A 19,996-nucleotide genomic window follows, 5' to 3' on the forward strand; every position below is an offset into this window, starting at 1 on the left:
GACCTTCAAGAGCACTACTTTGAAAAAAAACAATCAAGAGCTGTGGAGCAGTTGCCAACTTCCAGGCAACCAGCACAGCAGGGACTGCAGGTACCTGTCCCGTTCTGACCTCACCCAGGAGAGGGCAGTGGCCATACACCACTCATTCCATATGGCTCCTACAAAAAATGTTAGTTCCTTCAAGATGGTAGACCTTGCAGAAGACTTGTCTGAAATAGCCAGTACTGAGATGGAGTTTATAACTGAATTGTAGTGATAGGAACTGTAGTAGATGTGTTGTCACCTAAATCTGAGCCAATCAGGACTCCAGTAATTCATATGAAATGCAGATCCAACTCAATGGAACAGAACCTTAAAATTTCTCTGGCACTAGCATCTGTTCAAGTAGAGAGAGAGTTCACTATTGATATAATTTAATTAGAGGTAAGTAAAATATTGCCTTTTTCCTTCAATCTCATTATCTCATTCTCACTGCAAAAATATTATTCACAAAAATCAATTTCGATGATCAATTGCTTTATTTTGATAATATTCTGAATTCCTTGTTGTTGTAGGTTTTTTTTTTCTTTGAATGAGTAATGCTATAGGTCATGTTTTATTGAAAGCAGTGCTGCTAGGAAAGAAAGGTATTATTTATCTTTACATGAATATGCTTGGAATGGACATTCCAGCTAACAATGTTGAAATGGCAATCTTAAAATGCTCTCATGCTTCACAGACCCCAAACTGGAAACAGAAACATTGAATAGAGTAAGTAACATCCAAGTAACCATGGGTTTTAAAGCTAGCAAATGGGATGAGTGGTAATGATGAGTATAGGAAAATAAGGAATGTAATATGACATAACTCTGAGAGCATAAAATTACTTCAGAGCAAAGCCCACTCAGTTCGATATACTTCAGCTGTCATCAACAGTCCGCTTGGGCAAAAGTAAGAGCAAGACAAATGCCTAGTTCTGTTTAGCATGTGATAAAGTAACTTTCTTTTTAAACAGTCTCTTCAAAAAAAGAGAAAAAAATGCTTATATAAACAGACATGAACTTGTTAATCAGCCTGCTATAAATATTTACCTCAATTTACTTCCTGGCTAACACTCCAAATATTAGTGAAGTGTGAGATCTTAACACTTTTTGATGAGCTTGCTCAGGGATCATATGTTTAAGATTATTTAGTGTGGATCAAGGACTTTGCTTAGTAGTGATGCCTTGCATCTTCCTAACCATGTTCTAGGATTTAATTTATTCTGTTTTGCCACTATGTTAGGAAGTGACATTTGTCTGGATCGTACGGCATGCAAATCTTTTTCTTTGAAAGGCCAAGAATGAAAAAGGGAATTAAATATTTCCAACTGAATTCCAAGTGTAACGTGGATTCTCCCATGACCTCTTGTCCTAAAGATTGATACCCTGCTTGCCTGTGGTCTCAAATACATACAGGAAGCTGGTAGAGATCCCTGTGCAACTCCACCAGGTGTCATCAGTGGAATACTTCTGGATATGGCCTTGTTTCACCAATTAACCTGTTTTATTATGTACCCTGAAAAAAAGTTATTTAAGAAGTTGTGCTTCTTTCTTTTTGAAATCCATTTTATGATTTTCAAAGACAGCTTGATTTCAAAACTTCCAGTATCACAAAGATAAATAGGTACAGACTATGCAGACAGTCATCCATTCTCGAAGGTGGTGGAATTAGCACTACCACCAGCAGAATGCTTTTGATCTCAGCCTGGTGCTCATGTGACTACCTTTTTCTTAAGTCGTAGGTAAATACTCATTCTCTTCAGATGTTTAAGAAGTAATCCCATCAAGCTCACTAGATATATTTTTGATAAAAACACTTTATATATAATTTATCTTGCAATTACATCCATTTCAAACATTCAGTTTATTAAAAGATAGGTTTTTTTAAGCACACTTATCTCAAAAATATGAGATACACTGACTTTTGGCTGCTGTAGTCTGCAAAGCCTCTTTTTGGAGGAATTCTGTGACTGGGGCTTCAAATGACTGGAAGTTAATTTACTAAATGATAAAACTGCAAATATTCTCCACCATGTGGTTGCACAGTGCATCTTGCAGGTATATTATAGCCTTGACACCTGGACTCACACTGTCTAGGGTTTTGTTGGAAGAATTGACTGGGAATACCCCAAGGTTTCTTGCTTTTCTTATGGTGCCAAACAGAATAAGTGACTTTAAAAGAATCTTAAATAAACTGTATTTTAAACTAGAGGGACAAGTGTTTAATTAAAGGCATTAAGATGAAGCAGGAAGGGAGATTATCTAGCAAGAAACCTTAATCTGCTGGGACATAACTCTATTGCTAGTAGCAAGCCTAGTTAATGGATGCATGAGGATCTGGAACATTTTAGTTTGCTTTCTCAACTTCGTCATATACAAAGCTGTTTCTCACCCCCTTTTTATTCTTTTTCTCTTTTTTCCAGCTGTTTTCAGTAACCAGTCTAAATTCTCAATTTCACTTCACTTTTATCCCCCATGATAGACTCCAAAAGTAACAGGTTTCAGGTCATCTTCTTACGTATTCGGGTTCAGAAATTATTGACATGCCATGTTAGTGCTCCTTCGCCTCACCCAAACTTTCCTTTGGTGGAGTATCTTGCATGTCATGAATATTTTCAGAACTTCCTGTATTGTACATGCAGAGCTCTCTCACAGCTCTCAACCTGCAATTACAGCTCTCCCTTATAAATATTTAAAAGGCAGTTCAGCTTTCAGACAGAGTACACCAGTGACAAAGATCAAGCTTTCTGACCTTTTCTTAATTTGCTCAGTGAAATAAGATTCCCTTAGTCTCGGGAGTTTTTTTTGTATTTAAGACAAGAAATTTGCATGCAGAGAGGGTGTTGGCTTTTCTAATTTTGTTGCTAATTTACTTTTGGTACATTTATTCTAATAGATGTTAAAAGAAAAAAGTCACTAGAAAGTTTTATCAGTTATGTATGAGAATATGCAAGGTAGAATTTAAGTAAAAAATATTTAGGTTCTTTATCAAGAAACGACAAGAAATTGCTGTTATATCATGGTGGGAAAAAATATAAGCAAAAAAAAAGCTGAAGTGGAATGTGACTAGAGCAATAGAAAATTCACTGTTCTGAATTTATTTGGTGTTTCATAGCCCTTCCATTCCTGCTTAGCACATCAGAAAACTCAGAAGTAATTTACAAGCAAAGAGTGCAGTAATAGTATCTGCTTACTTCACAGATGGAAAAGGGCAAATTGTGTGTTTGGGATGGCAAGGATTTTGCCCTAATAAAGAAACAATCTGATGAGATCCTGCCAATGTTTCGGTAATCACAGGATTTGGAGGGACAGGAGGCAAGTTAAAAAAAAAATGACTCAGTGTGTGTGATGTAAAGTAGAAAGAAATGGCAAAAATAGCTCCCAAGTTGTAGGATATAATAATCAGGAGAATGGAGAACATGGATGTACTATCTGCAACACTGCAGTAAGGAAAGAGCTTAAATTAGCTTTCAGCTTTCTTCTTTGAGAGAGGAAGTAAAATAAAAGAAGATAGATTTGGGTAGAGCTAGTTAAAGATGACGGAAGGACCAAGGCAGAAGCATTTCCTAGTCATTCCAATCTCCTCTTTCACTGAAGGTCACTGAAGACCAGCACTTTCCCTTATGCCCAGTTAAAAAGTGTTAAGTACTTAAAAGTTCATCTTAGGAGACAGAGCCTCTCATGTTTCTAATCATATGCTGACCAAATAAGACAGATTCTGAAGGTTAATGGAGAATATTTTCTCTTTTTTTGTTGCAAAAGGATGTTCTTTTCCTATTAGAATAGTAACTAAAAAATCATATTAATTGATGGCTATTTATGATATTAGAGGTTGATACTGACCAATTCTGTATTGACATACTTTGGTTTAGATCCAGGAAGACATTCTCACTGTGAGGATGCTTATGTGTGAGTATATTTATGGAGGTAACATTTAGCTAGCAACTCCACTGATACTCATTCAGAGATGCTGCTTTTTCTTGGAAAGAAGGCTGATATTTGCTGCATATGTGTCCTCAAGGAAAGTGTAACTGCAAGTATTAGCAGAGAGATTTCTTTTTTAGTAATTCTATCTGATTTGAGGAGCATGAACAATGGTTTTGTTTGAATCAAAATGCTGTCTTTTTAATTTGAGACAAATTTGTTAAAGAATACGTCTCCTTGTGCAGACATTGTGTGGATATGAGGGTCTGCAAAAAAATGAGATTAAATTTGGGCTTTCCTGGTCAAAGGATTGAGGTCAGGATTTATATAAAGCAACATGATTTTCAGAGTGTGTCTGTAGTAGGTTTGAAATGCCAAAAAAATTAGTAATGGCAAATATTCTTTAAACCAATGTTGTTTTTGAAACTTTAAGAGTTTAAATCTTCACAGCTGATGCAGAAAAAGGCATACACAATGCCAAATCAGTCTGAACTTGCAGACAAGCATTTGTGTATGTATATACAGCTCTTCCAGTGAGCAACAGAGTAAATCTTTTTTGTATAGAACTAAAAGGATACTTGGTATATCTGAGCAGTTTACAACTGTTTTTTTTGTCAAACAGTTCCACTGATTGTTTCAGATTCAGATGTATTAGATTTGTACAAATGACTTTGAACCTAGAGACATCCTGAAAATGGTTTTGCTAGCCTAGCTGCACCTCTCTGATCAATTTACCTCAAACAGCTAAGCTTCCTACAATACATTCCCTATGTGCAATTGACACTCCTTGTCTCAATATTGATTCATGTTTTCCATGTCAGGACAGGATGTCTAAGTGTATGACAAAAGTGTGATGTGAAAATTCCACTGTATCTTCACAGTATGTAGATAAAAGTCTTGCCATCTAAACTTGGTTTTTAGAGTAATAAGAAAACTGTGACCAAACTCCAGATACTTAAAATTGAGAGAAAACTGAAAAATGAAGTATGTAAATATAATCTGTAACTCTCTGGATCTTAAGGAACTGCAAAATCCCAAACTGATCAGTCCTAGTTCTTTGTTATTAATTTATTGTGGATACTTTAAAGGATGCTTGTAATTCTTGGAGCAGAGGTTAAGACCTACCAAATACTGTGAAAGCTCTTGTGCTGGCCTTGTAATTTTGCAAGTTGCTCTTTGTTTCTTGTTTTATACACAGCCATAAATGAATGGACATAGCTATAAAGTTGATTAAAGAAAGGACTTAATTAAGAGTTGTAATTAAACTGGTGGAGAAAATTACAATAGAGTTGAAATTTCAAAAAGAGCCTGTGTGATGTAAAGGCTAATGGTGTTAAGGCAATAATCTCTATGAAATAATTGATTCTATAGCCATTAGTCTTTGTAATGAGATTAAGGATGAGGTGGCATGATCTTGCTAATTACGTTGTTTTGTGACTTTGAAATAGGAAGTAATGATACAAAACTGGAGATTGTTTAATATAGCAGAAAGCTCTCAAATCAGAGGATGAATATTATCAAAGTATTTCCATATTCTCAGTTGTATTAAGGATGAAGGATACTTGGCTTAATGCTAGAAAGTTTAAAGAAACATATATTTCATGCTTTAGCCTTCCCATCTCCTTAGATAGAAAGATATCAGGAGATGCATTCTCCAGATGGCATTTGAAATGTTTTGTGAGGACTTTACACTAGCCATTACTGGCACCAAACCTGGTGTGTGGACCGTTTCTAAGAACTTTAATGTAATACCTGTCAAAGTTTCATTTTCATATTAAATTGAGCCCTTGCCTCTCAGTTGAGCTTTGAGCTTAAAAAAAAAAAAGAGAAAGAAATGCATTAGTTGTCACTTCCATGGTAATGCTGAGATTCTCTTATTTTAAGTCATTAATTCCTCAAGAAAGACACTTGTTATTTCTTTATACACAAATACAGACACAAACAGATACAGCTTCCAGTGAGTTTCACACTGACACTTGTCACCTGTGCAACAACTACTGAAGCACTTGTGTCATGTTTCCCCTCCTATATTCTAATATGACAGAAAATGTCCTCTCTTTTCTTGCAGTCAAATCCTGCTCTTAGAGTGCAAGAGGAGAGCAATGCAACAGAAAAGCAAAATACATTCAGAATAGATAAATCAGATTTGTAGTGCTGTCGTTCACAAGTCCAAAAAAGAACAGTTTAGGAATCATGAAATACTACGTTGTTTTACTTGTGGAGTCCTTTGATTAACAGCAAGTGTCTTTTTGCAGGACAGTAGCCATTTCACAAGTGATAGAAAGGTTTTTGTCTTCCTCAAAGAGGAATATTCATAATTCCTCAAGGCTTGCTTTGTAGGATGTACTTATTATTTCAAAAGCTTTTTGGCATAGTGGAAAGCTTGTTAACCCTTCTCCAGTCTCTCCCCTGTTGCTGTACATATAATTTGCAGTTAACCTCAGCCATATTCCTGTTAGTGGCTGTGCAGATCAACTGCTTTAGCTAAGATTTGGTGGTAATGCAAAATTGTAATGAATATAGTGAAAAAGTAAACCATGAAGTAAGATTGAAAAGCACATAAAGTGATTTTTCTGTTGGCAATGCTGTATGAACAGAACAGTGTGTATTTGCATGTATCATTTGTAAAGGTGGTTGCCTGCAGCCAAATCACTGCACCGTTGCCCTGTCAGGTGTTATAAACTACACAAGGTCAGGCATGGGCCAGGGACATGGTAGGAAACTAAGAAACCATCCCTGGAAGCTGCAGGCTGTTGCCTTGAGGATTGATTTTTTTTTGATCAGTTCTTTATTCTAGATCTCAAGAGGACTGTTGTGGGAGTTCTAGAAGTAGTGATGATGCCATCTTTTAGGCTAAAGGCAGTACTTCATCATTTTTCTGTGGTCAGAAACACCATACTAGTTTTTGCACAATGTAGTGCTCTATCAGTGTCACGATGGATTCAGTTTTCCTTGTTGGTGAAGCTATGCAAGCAGGTGTAAAACTTCATAATTGTTCCTCTTTGAAAAAAAGATGCTATATGTGAACTACTATGAACAAATAGAGATTGTAAGCTTGTTGAGGCATGCAGTATTTAATGTGCTGTGGGTATTAAGTACAGTGTGCCATGTCCCTTGACTGACACTCTGCAATATTGTATTGCATTACCACAGGATAGATAATTAATTTATTCTCTGTGGTATTTTTTTATTTAGAAAATGAAGAAGCATTTCCACAGTGCTGCTAGCCCAGGGTTTACCTTATTGTTACCTCCTTAGGCTTAATAGGACAGTAATAAAGTGTAATAAATTAATTATAGACAGTAAATAAAATATATGGTCTTATTTAGGATGTGTATTAAATGTATCTTTCTGTGCACACAGGCAAGCACCCACACTGTGTGGAGCTCTGTAACTATTATACATTGTAATACTACTGATTGTTTCACTAATACTGAATATTTCTCTGATAGATGCAGAATTAAAAGGGAATGAATTAAAGCAAAGGCAGGTCAGGGTAATCCTTTCAATTTAAGAGGAAACATTGAAATGTGTTTTGTGAAGCATTTATTGAAGTGTGTTACATTACAAACACAACATTTAAAAACTACTTCAGCAGATGGAGAACTTTATAATTGTTGACATTTTGCATTCTGTGTGGAATGTTACTGTCTTTCATGTAACCTGAGTACTAATTCTTCAATCACAGTGCATTTCTCACTTGCAATATAAAGTCAAACTTGGTTGCTGAATTATTTTTACAGTACAGAGATTGAAAAATATATGAAACAAAGAATACAACTTTCAACTTTCTAAAGCACTGGCTTACAACTCCATCAAGTACGGAATATTAATGTAATTTGGATTTGCATCTGTATTGTTTTATCTTCAAAGTTGGTAATGTGTTTGTACTAATCCGGAAAAGCTTAGCTGTCATAAAATACATTGGATATTGTAAACTATATGACATACTGTTTTGTGACTTACAATGTGACCTACAGTTTTGAGGAAACTTTGGTGAAGTTGTGACTTTATAGATGCTCCTTAAAATGTCAGTGTTTGGATTGAAACCTCTAACTTCTGCTGACATTTATGTCTTCCTGATTTCATTTTGAAAAGAAATATGTAAACTGATAAAGACTTAGAACTCCAATAGACCATGATAAAAAGTCTCATTATGCTGCACCTGATACTAAAGCTGTAGACTTGTGAAGCTCCATCTGACTCCTTGTTGTTTATACTCAGCCCTTTGAAAACACTAAGATTTCAGAGAAAAGGTAACAACTCTGTTTGAAAAGCTAATTGCAAACCTTATTCTTGAATACCAAGCTGTGAGCTCTTTAGAAAGTGTCCTGTTCCAATGTTCCTGCAGCTGAGAGCTTCCATCTTCAAGACCTGTACCCATAAAACACCAGACTGCCCACTGACAAAACACTTGGATCAAAAATGTTACTGTTACAGGTGTGAATATGCTTCACTTCATTTGTTTATGTTCTTGATAATGCTATATCTCAAAAACTAACCTTGATAAACTCATACTGCATAAAACAACTTCTCCAAACATATCTTCCCCTAACAAAAGGCTCTGTTATTCTGAAACAGAGTTCTTCAGCAGTCAGCTTGCACCTTAATGAGTCATTCAGATAAACAGGTTCTAGTGAAGATTGAATTACGATCCTTTTCAGCTGACACAAAGCAACCACTAGTTCTTCTCAGGAAACTCATGAATAAATAAAAGATCCTATGCTTCCAGGGCCCAGCCTAACAGGAATGTAAGGATGCATGCTTTTCAGTGTGAGTTCCCATGTCCTACAAGTACACCCTTGTCGTTGCCATCAGAATTAGATTGGTGCTGATGAAGACATCAGACATTATGTAAGTAAAGCCATTCAAAAATAGCTGGAAATGTGGGGGTATGAGTAGAAGTATCTATCATTAACTCTGAACAATCTGTTAGACAATAACCTCTGATATTTAGCTTGTGCATATAGGATGCAATTCATATGCCTTGCCATTTTGTTTGTGCGGGGGCACTATCCAAAGCTATTTTTAGAATTCCATTTTAGTGAGAAACACGAGTTTTAAAATCTGTGGAAGGAGTTATTCATGCTTGCAATCTACTGGGGCCAATAAATATGTCAGCTCTTCTCTGTTGTTACCTTATAGGTTTTAGCACAAATTCAGGCTCCAGAGAGTGTTGTGCTACACACATATAACAAGAAGAGTGATTTCTTGGAGAAGTTCACAGCTTAGCAGGTGATATAAAATTAATAGGACAGAAAAAGAGAGTGGGAAGAAGTCACAGAACCATACTGACGGGAATGAGAGTAACCTTGGTGTGTCACCTGGGTGAATATTTAGCTTTAATAGGCTGCAAAGCAAATGAGAATTTTAAGGGGGATAGTTGTGTGCCTTCGACAAATGCTCATAGGAAAGATTTTCTTGGGCATAAGGAAGAAGCACAGAGATGCTGATGTGTGAAAATGGAGCTACTGAGGAGTGGAACATGGAACTGTTGGCTAAAGAAAGGTGGGAACTGATACCTTGTTAGTTTTTAACAGGACATAGACAGAACAAGATCTAAGTGCTGTTTACTGGAAGGAAGGAAGGAAGCTATTGTCCTGTTTCCCCTGCTGACTGTACAATGTAGTGTGGTGGATCCCAAGCACGCTACATTGGATGCATTTGAGTGATTCTGAAATTCTTTCCTACCCTCTTGCAGTGTAGCCCAAATGAAGCCATCTCTGCAAAGATGGAAGCTCATCTGAATGTAGTTTTTCTAAGCTCTATCATCAATTCTTTCCATTCTATTTTACTTTCTAGTTTTTGAAATGCAACCCAAATCAAATGGAAAGGTGCCTTACTTCTTCACACCTGTGGTTGCAGCACTTCATTTCTAAAACTGTTCTTTCAAGAATGCTAAAATCTTTGCACACACTCATTTTGACCTGAATTTTGCAAAAAGAAAAACAAGAGATGTAAAGATAGAACATATGGTTCAGAGCTGTGAACACTTTGTGCAGAAGTGAGGACACAGCAAAGTTCTATCACAAATTAACTGCAAAACATCCCCTGTTTTCTGCAGGAGTATGTCTGTGTGGTGGGGTGACCCTGGCTGGATGTCAGATGCCCATCAAAGCTGCTCCAACGCTTCCTCTCCTGAACTGTGGAGGGGAGAGAAAATATAATGAAATGATTGTGAGTGGAAATAAGGACAGAGACATCACTCAACAGTTACTGTCACAGGCAAAACAGACTCAACTCAGGGAAATTAACTTATTACCAGTCAAATCAGAGGAGAGTAATGAGAAAATAAACTAAGTCTTAGAACACCTTCCTCCCATCCTTTCTTTCTGGACTTCTGAGTTCTCTACTTCCTCCCTACACAGTGGCACAGGGGGATGGAAAATGGGGGTTAGAGCCAGTTCATCACACATTGTCTCTGCTGCTCCTTCTTCATCAGGGAAAGGACTCCTCAAACCCTTCCCCTGCTGCAGCCTGGAGTCCTTTCTGTGGAAGACAGTTCTCCATGAACTGCTCCATTGAAAGAGTTGTTAGACACTGGCAAAGGCTGTCCAGGGAAGTATTTTAAATACTCCTAAGGAAGGAGTTTCAGATTCATATTATTCTTACTTGCTGTAGGTGGTCTTAAAATTGATTGATTTATGATGTATCTTTAGTTACAAAACCACATGATAAACAATTAGAATCTTACCCAAAGATCAGTGGGAGTTTTTCCATTGGTTTCAGTGACTTTGGGTTGAAGTTATCTCAATAATATCTGGTCTCTGTTAAGTCATACTGCAAATGGTGTTTTGACTGTTGAGCAGAACAGAAGATGCTAAGCAAAGGACTAAGTAGTTTTGAACTATCCCAAATTTGGAGTCTTTTAAAGTTCCTCAGAAGCATATGTATTTCAAATTATTTTACCTGAAAATACTGTGTATTTTAGATGATTGTTGCAAAGCTTCTTTAAAAAGGGGTGTGAGAATGTTGACATCACTGACTCCATCCTAAAAAAAAAGAGAAATAGCAAACCTAATGATCCCTATAACCTAGAGAGCACCGTGAGCTCTATGGATGAGCTGGCAAAACATCCCATCATTACTGAAAGTACTTTGTATAAGCTTTGCTGGAACTTTGTTGATAGTATAAACAGAGATTCTGACAACTTGCAGACTCTAATGATAAATATTAGTCAGAATTTTTCTTTTGCTTAGTTCTGTGTCCCTACATTTTTTAGAGAAAATATTGAAACTAATTTTTATCCTTTACCCTCTTAAATTCATTCCCTAGAAGGGACCAATGAGCACACTATTTATTTTGGAGGTTTGTATTGGACTTGGGTCTTGTTGCCTGTCCTGACAAAATGTTTATTCAGAAAGGCTGAATTTATTAGTTTAGCTTGGCTTCTACTGTGTGTAATATCTATTTAACCATCGCTTTCAAGCAGCTTTTGGGAGCACATGCAATGAAACACATGTTAATGAAGTATACTCTGTTGTAGGAAAAGCAAGAGCTAGTCAACGAGTACAAATGCAGTTTTAACAAACTGGTGCCTTGTTTTGGTTTATTCTACACAGTTTGGAAATGATCCATCATGTCTGCAGCCTGCAACGTCACAGAAAATATTTGATCAGACCCAGTTTTTAGAAGAGACCCAGATTTCTAAGTCTCATGTCACCACCTTAAATCAAGAGCATCATCATTGGCGATTTTTAGTAAGTCCTGACTCTGTTTTTACTATTTTATGCCAACTGATGAATTTAAAGACAAGTCTACTTTTGCAGCCCATGCTGATTCTTTTGGGTGGGTGGTTAGTTGATAGAGGGTTTTTTGTTTGCATTTACACTGTCATCAGTGGGGTGGGGTTTCCTGAAGGAGAGTGTTTGGGAGAAGGATGGTTGTAGCTCCATGATCTTTATAGCAACCGATTTTGTATTGATTTCTTAAAATCTTGTAGAACTGTGGTAATACTTAAATAATATACAGATATAGCTGGGACATAATTTAAGCTTGAAAAGAGAGTTTAATAAATAGTGATTCCAATGCTTTGTTCTGAGTATGTGAATACAAAAGTTCAGGATCTAGTACTTAGTGCTTAGGATCAGTATATTGCAATATGGTTTGGTGTATAAAACCTGACAATTCTGAATGTCAGCAGGCTTTGTTTTCATTTGGATTTCGATATGTTTGCATCCATTGTGATTTTCAAGCATCTTTTGCAGTCAAAGTACCTTTTAGAAGGGTCTTTTGAATAGGAAAGCTACAGAAAAATGTTAGTGTACCTGAACACAAACTGCAGAGAGGAATATGGGTGCATGACTAGCAAGTGTTGCAAAAACCTAAGATCTTGTGATTTGTTTTCCAGTGATAAGGAGTTCTGAGGAGCATATACATTGGTCAGTTACATGATCCACATCTCTTGGTGACTGAATTATAGGGTGTAGTTCATATATCACCTTTAATCTTCAAAGCACTTTGCATCCAATAGCTAACAGAATATTTTAAGGAAAATTCATGAGAAAATATGATTTTTAAACCTATTTTTCTCACTATTCTTACACTTACCTCACTGAACTGAAAGTAAAAGCATAGAGCTTTACTTTAAGAGCCTAATATTTGAAGCTTGAGGTCCTAAATTTGATGCTGGATTTATCCATTTGAAGGATGTAAGTTTGATTGCATCAGAAGTAATTATATTTAATATGACAAGAGAAAAGTGCATAAATGTGATGTTTTGAACAGCTGTTAATGCCTTCTTTGCATCTCTGCTTCTGAAAGAATAATTACATAGCTGTGATGTGAAATGAATGTTAAGGTCTGGTGAAAGACATTTCTGGTTAAAAAAGTGAAGTCAATCTCCTAATATGTATAGAAAATCCCTGAACAGAAGGCATTTGAGAAGTTGGGAATTAGTTTGTAGACCCACATCCAGTACACTGACAAAAGACCAACTTGAGGCAAAAGGTGGAATGCCATTGAAATTACTGGCTTTCAAGAACCATAAAGCTAAGTTGTAAAACAAAAAGCAATGTCTTGAATTAGAATCTTGAAAACAGAATAAAGAAATTATTATTTGCAGCAAGTTGTTTCAATCCAGAGCAGACAGTAAATTTTAGTCCATGCATAGTCTATTTGCACTGCTCCATTTGTCAGTGTTTAAGGGGAACACAAGATACCTGGCTAAAGGGTGAACTTTGGACACCAGATCAGCCTGTATTTAAAACACTGTTGCTTACACAGCATTGTAGTATGGGTAGTGAGAGAGCTAGATACTCTGATGCCAGGATTAACATTTCCTAACAAATTTTAAATAATGTTCCTTTCATACTGTACTCACAGTACTTTGTACAGTTTAACTTACTGTTCACTCCTATTTCATTTTTCTATATGACTTGCCAAAGCTATGTCAGTAACAATAACCATTAATCATTTCTACTGAAGATCAGAAGAAATAAATGCAATTTTCCATTCTGGAGCTGTATGTTTCAGCAGTGGTTTCACTGCAAGAGGAAAACCCTGTATTTTAGTAAAGAGGGACCAATTGTTTTATGTACAGACCAACGTTCCCTTTGCCTTCTGTCATTAGCTTTCTGTGTACATAAATATAACAGACTTGCACCAGTTACCTGTTAGTTACCAGGCAACAGCAGCATTTGACACTGCCTGCAGCTGCAGTGAATGACGTGCAGCTCCCTGATTGTAAATTAAAGTGCTCTGAATTATGAACTGGGATTGATAAAAAGGACATTAGCGCGAGTATAATGCCACTTGCACCATAGTAGAAACATGTCAGCAGAGTTTCTGTAACAACAGCAGTTTGCTGAGATACAGCCTTCTACAACATGTTCATGATGGAAACATCATCATTACTTTAGCCTTTTGCACTGCCTATTTTTTCTCTAAATACACATTGTACTCCATTTAAGCCTGTTTGCCTCTGTGCAAGGCAGGAATCTGTCATGCTTCCCAAATACCCCTTGGACTCATTGTTTACTGGGGTCAGAGCACTCAGTGTTGATGATAATAGGTAAAAACTGGACTGAAAGAAGAAAATGTTTAAATATTTAGGATATACCTTGCTGTTCAGAGGTGGTTTGCAGCCTCTTGATGGCAGAACGGTGAGGCTGGATATTAGTATAATAACAAAGTCTGTGAATGTTTCTGATATAACAGTGTTTAGCCCAGCTAGTTGGCTCCATGAAAGGAGCTTTTTAAGGTTATCTGTCTTTCCTGTGCCCTGTACCTGTATGTGATTATTAGCAATGAAAACAATATCCATGGCCAAAACCAGTATCTGAATTTTGACAAATGCTCAAGTTAGTAAAAATAATGTATTTGAGTTTTTATCATTTTCAGTCTCTCTTGAGCATTTTAAAATCTATGGCAGCTGAGTGCCAAAGAGCTATTTTAATGGTTTATTTCTCTTTATCATCCCATCATCAGTTTTCTTCTCCATATCAATAGAATGACTTATGTAATTTTCCATTCCTGAATGGTATTTTCTAGATTAACTATTGGCTGTGCAAATGTAGAATTTTGGTTTGTTTTTTTTTTGGATACAGTGCCAGTATAATAAAAGCCTCTCCTATCTGCAGACTGTGAAGAGCTTCCATCCAAAATAGATCTTCATGTGGTTTTAAAAGTCATTTTGTTCCAATCAGAGTTCAAGCAGGTTGCTATATTGCAGAATAAATAAAAGCAGTAAAAGATATTTAAAGGCCCAAACAATGAGCCATGTCCAATATAAGACTGGATTAAAGTAGTAGCCATGAAAGCAGGCTGACCTTTTTTTCTTTCTTCCCTAGAACTTAATATTCTTACTCCCTTGGTTTGAAAGGATTGTTGACTCAGATATGACCTTTCAATAAAAACACTCCTGTAACACAATTTCCATCTCTTTTTTTCTCCTTGGTGGACTAATTACAGCTATGGTCAGGACAGATTAGGTGAGGCACCAGCCAGGAGCAGGTACTCTGAAGCACTGTTTGGGACTGGGTGGTTTACAGGTGTGATGGTGACTGTGAAGGGAGCTCTGGAGAGATGAGGCGTGCTCGGATGTTCAAAAGAGCAGAGGTGAGTCAGGTCTTTAGCAGACTCAAGGCAGTTTTGCCTGTGCTGTAGGCAATGCTGCTTTGTTACGGTTCTGGAAAAAATATGCTATGTATTTTTCAAGTGTTATAGGTCTGTAGTTGTGACTTCTCATGGATACTGCCATTAAACCTACAGGATTATAAAATTCAGATATAAGGCCTTCTGACAACCTTTATTGGATATGATATATTCAAAGCATGCAGCTTTTTATATTAAAAACTAGACTTTTGGGTTTTGTGAGTGCAGATTTAGGAGACATCTCAAAATGATCTCAGTATAACAGAGATAACTGAGCAGTGAATCTGGTCTAAACAGACAAGAGCAATGAAACATTCTTATCTCTATTTCTCGATAAGAAACAGAATGAACAAGCTAATTAATATCCAAAGAAAGTCAAAGATAGATTCAGGAACTGAATGCAAATGTTCTCATTCCCAAGCTGTGCTTACAGAGCATCGTGCAGGGGGGATTTTTTGCATTTTTATTCTGCCATTTAGATGCATCCAGCCAACAAAGAGCCAGTGGTGCAAACCTTCAAAGGATCCACCTTCCCTGAAAGAATTATTTTATGAACCTGGGATATGAATTGAGATGCTGTTTAAAGATAGAGTATATTAATATTGATTTTGTGTTTACAGATGTAGTCTATATTTTCATATAAGTCCCACTACCTAGTGTTCTGTCCATTGCTCTCTGAAAGGACACCATCTGCATAAGCCTAGCTGTATATATTACCTTTCTTCTAAATGTACTGTCCATTGTCACACTCCCACTTTCCTTCATAATTGCCTGAATAAATGTAATACTTGTCTAAGAGAAGAAAACTAAGAGATCTCAATGCATTATCAGTTACTGCAAAACAAAAGACTTATGGAGAAAGGTGATTCATTACTTCATTCTTCTAAAACACATTATGAGATTGATTCTTTTGCTTATACTTTTTCCTATCCTAATCATATTTACCTCTTGTTTAATCATTTTTAAGACAAAACAGTATGTCTGAGAAGAGAACAAGACTTAATTAAACTTTCATCGTAATTAATCAGACTGTAGAATTTTGTTGTAGCTTCATTCATAAGGTTTCCTGTTGGAGACAAAGTATTTGGGTGACACGAAAAAATATAAGCCTAAAACTTAAACCTCATACTGCAGTCTTTAGAGTCAGTGGTATTACTACTGAATTCAAAGGTGAATTAGATGATGGCTCTCTGATTTTTTTTTTCTTGAGGTTAATTTACTAATAATTTAGGAGACTAATTAACTCTTCTTTTAATGAGAGTTTATGTTTTACCTTCAAATAGTTATTACATCAAACACAGATGACGAGAATGATTGACAAAACTGATTCCAGTGATGTTGCAGGCAGCTCACAGTGTACTTTGATAAGCACACAATTTTGCAGAACAGGGCTCTCAAAGGATGTCCATACTTGTTGCTAACCTGTGTAAATATTCTAACAGTACCCATTTTGTGTAAAGACACAGTGTGGAAGTGTGCCCATCAGCCTTCACATCTTCTATCATATTGGGAGAGAGGCAACCACCAGCTTCATGATGGACTGCAGACTCAGTAACATTTGGCAGCATGCTCAATGTAAATGGCCACTTTTTCTCTGCTGTGGAATATATAGAAGTATTGGTACCTTATCTGGGGCCTTGTTTTGGCTTATTTTATTTGGGAGAGACAGAAATTAATAACCTTGGTTAAAGCAAAGAGTTTTGAAGCAATCATCACTTGAGATGTTCTCTCTTACTCTCTCTTTAAGCACACAGCTGTCTGCATTGCTCTTGCAGAAAGCTTCATAGGTGATTTTCTGTATTTGGGGCAAAGTTGTAATGTAAATGCTTTGCTTCTCAAATCTAATAACAGTGAGATCTCATTTTTGGATTTTGCTGGAGTTTCTTCCAAAGTAGCTGCACTGATTAGCATTTTCCTTCTTAAAAAAGTAATAGTTTCAGACACATTCAAAGCATTAGCTCATCGTTACCTGAGAGGCAGTGGGTGGACAAGGGAAATGAGTCGTGCTCAGCATAGCAAGGAGATAATAAGCTATATAAATAATTAGCAACACATTTCAAAAATATGCTATTATAGAGCCAAAAGTATCTTGGCTTGAGTGCATGGTCTCAAAGATGTAATTGAGACTATTTGTTTCAGCAAGGCAAATGTGATTTAACTCTTTCTTTGTGTGGGTTTTTAAAATTCATAAACTGTGAAATGTAGTCATAAAGTCATAAGTAAAATCTAACATAATGTTTTCCAATCTTTTGACTACATTGCTAATAAAATAGACATTCCTTTACATAAATAATAGTGACAAAATGGAGAGCTATGTACATCTGTCTGGGGTAGGTTTGTCCTTATCATAGTGACATGCTGAAGAAATTTTGTGTTTCCTCATGGGACACCCAATAGAAGAGAACCACTTGCTTTCAGGAAAGGAGTATTGAAGCCAAGTAAGCCACAATAACTTTACCTCAGTGCTTTATTAGATAGAATTCATATAGTCTTTTAACTACACGTTGAAGATGCATATACTGTCCCAAGAGCGATGAATGTGGCTGGGTTTAAATGTGTGCTACAAAGCAGCTCATGGGCAGCAGTCCAATCCCAGAAATGCATTGCTTACTATAATTACTTTCTCTGCTAGTAAAAATAAGAGGCAAGTCCAAGGATATGTGCAGACAGAGTCAGACTGTGACATAGAGATGTGTTATGTATGTTTTTTTTCTTTTTGTGTTACGGATTTAAATGGAGATGTGTGGGAAGGAAGCTGCCCCAGCTACCGCCCTGACAGTGCCTTGTGCTCTTTGTGGATTAACAGAGAACTCCAATCTGCAAGGCCATCAATCTGGCCCCTTTCATCAGTACTGAATCACTTTAAAAAGAAAAAGAGTGCTTGTGATTATCAAAAGCATTTCCATTTATAACACACTATGGCAATTCAGTTCAGATGCTGGAAAATAAAAACTTTATATTAAAAGGCCGTTGAATGTGAAAATTGCTGAAATACATAAATGTGACAATAAAATATATGTCTGCCACTTTTTTGGAGTTATGAATACCTATTGATAGTTTAAATGACAGTGTTCCCTTTACTTAGCCTGGCTGGGATATGTACAAATCAGCAATGACATTACAGACTTGAGTCCAAAGAAACAGTGATTAGCATATTTTAAAGTTTCCTGCACTGACTGCTTAAATACACTTGCATTAATGGAAAGATGAGACAACTCTTGATGTTCTCTGCATGACAAAGGCTAAAAATAGTTTTATTAGATCTTTGGCTCCCGTTTTACTAAATTTTAACAGTTTGGGGGAAAGGAAAACACTTTTGAAAGGTTATAATTAATGAGTTATGTGGTGTTGGGGGTTTTTTAAAGCATACCAAAATAACATGAAGAAATTGGGACAAGCATGCTATTTTGTGCCTTTGGCATTTTGATGGTTTGCAGCCTACCTTCCCACTTGAGATGGGAGTGAGCTTTGCTGTTGCCTGCTCTTAGCAGCTGTTTAGGAAGGAATTTGATGTGTGAGCTTGAAGATGATTGCACAGAAAGAAAATTCTGTCCTGAATTTACAAAGCAAAGGATTGTGCCTATCACTCTCTTGTGTTGGAAGGAAATCCAGCATGGTTTAAGTTTGAGAAAGCTTAAATTGTGTTTAAATACCCAACAGTTTACAAATCAGATCCAGGAAAATTTAATGTTTGAAAACTTGCAGTTTCCTATTGTGGTGGGATAAAAAAACCCACCTTTGACAACAGAGCATGCATGTAATGCTGGGCAAGCTATTGGAGAGAAGAGAAGAGAAGCAAGCCAGGCTGTTGTGTAAGTGAAGAAACCAGTGTTAGGTCATGCACTGAAGTTGTGATGTGTGTAGTGATTTTTTAGGCCTACTAGTTCCATTAAGTGCTGTATGAGATGAGAAAGGGGAGGTCAGAAAGTAGGAGCTGCAGTTTTCAGTTCACGGCTGTAATTATAAACAGGATCATAATGGGCAGCGAGATGATTGTTAGAACAACTGGAGCCCACTAGTACTGTCATTGTTTTAGTCACATGCTGGCCTGTATTTACATGGTAATCTTTGTATTCATGCAAGTACAGTTTCTTTAGGAGATTGAGCTGGAAGAGGAGGAAAATAGATATATGTGTGCACTGAACTCCAAACCTGTGAGCTATAACTTTCCAACGGGAATAGTAAGCTTGCCAGAGGCAGTTCCTGATTATATGAGAGAGATCTTGGATTTGCTGGATGATGATTGCATTATGGATCTCTGAAACCTGTCTTTAGATGCAGCAGGCTCTGGGGCAATATTAGGCTCCAGAGTTCCCTACCAATTTCATAGCAAACTTGATTAAGCCATTAAATTGCAGATCATTGCTGACAGTAAATTAATTCCTAATCCAAGTCCTATTCTGCACTACATTGAGAGACTTTTGCCAGGAGGCCAGTGGCTTGAAAATGGGTAATTAAATTCTGTTGTAAATACATTTTTATCTATCCTTCTGCTTGCAGGAGCTGGCAAGCAGGCGAGAGCCATTAATTAATATCTGTAATTTGGTTTAGTGCAATAAGCCTTGCTCCTGTCAGATTCTGAAATGTAAATCATGGCTATGAAGTGGGGATTAAGGAAAAGATAAAGAAAATTGTCAAAAAAACCCCATATTCGTAAGAGAATCTGTTCTTATTTCTCTCTGTAAAATATATTTGCTAGTTTGCAAATTTGACAACACTACAGTATGAGGTCAATGTAGAAAAGAAAAGTTTTAAAATCCCTAAATACAGGACAAGTAGCAATAGTGGCAAGGTCTGTCCTGGGCATTTCTCAGTTTTGTGATTAATCCCTTGTGGTGCAACTTGAAAACTTCAGGAGCTAATTTGTTAGGTTGATCATCTCTGGTGCACAGAGTTGTGCATTGTTTGTCACAGGAGGTTTTGTTATTATTTGGATATGAACCAAGAAGTATGGTCTA

At 36.7% G+C, this 19,996-nt stretch overlaps 1 protein-coding gene across 1 annotated transcript in view; it reads left to right on the plus strand.

The window, feature by feature from the left end:
* RIMBP2 (RIMS binding protein 2) overlaps positions 1 to 19,996 on the plus strand; it is a 121,730-nt gene that overhangs the window by 21,307 nt on the left and 80,427 nt on the right. The window contains exon 3 of the mRNA XM_062009717.1: positions 11,507 to 11,644. Within this exon, the coding sequence (XP_061865701.1) occupies positions 11,507 to 11,644 (138 nt within the window). The remainder of the gene's footprint in view (positions 1 to 11,506; positions 11,645 to 19,996) is intronic.

Source organism: Colius striatus, chromosome 17, assembly GCF_028858725.1.
Source record: "Colius striatus isolate bColStr4 chromosome 17, bColStr4.1.hap1, whole genome shotgun sequence".
NCBI classification, from domain to species: domain Eukaryota; kingdom Metazoa; phylum Chordata; class Aves; order Coliiformes; family Coliidae; genus Colius; species Colius striatus.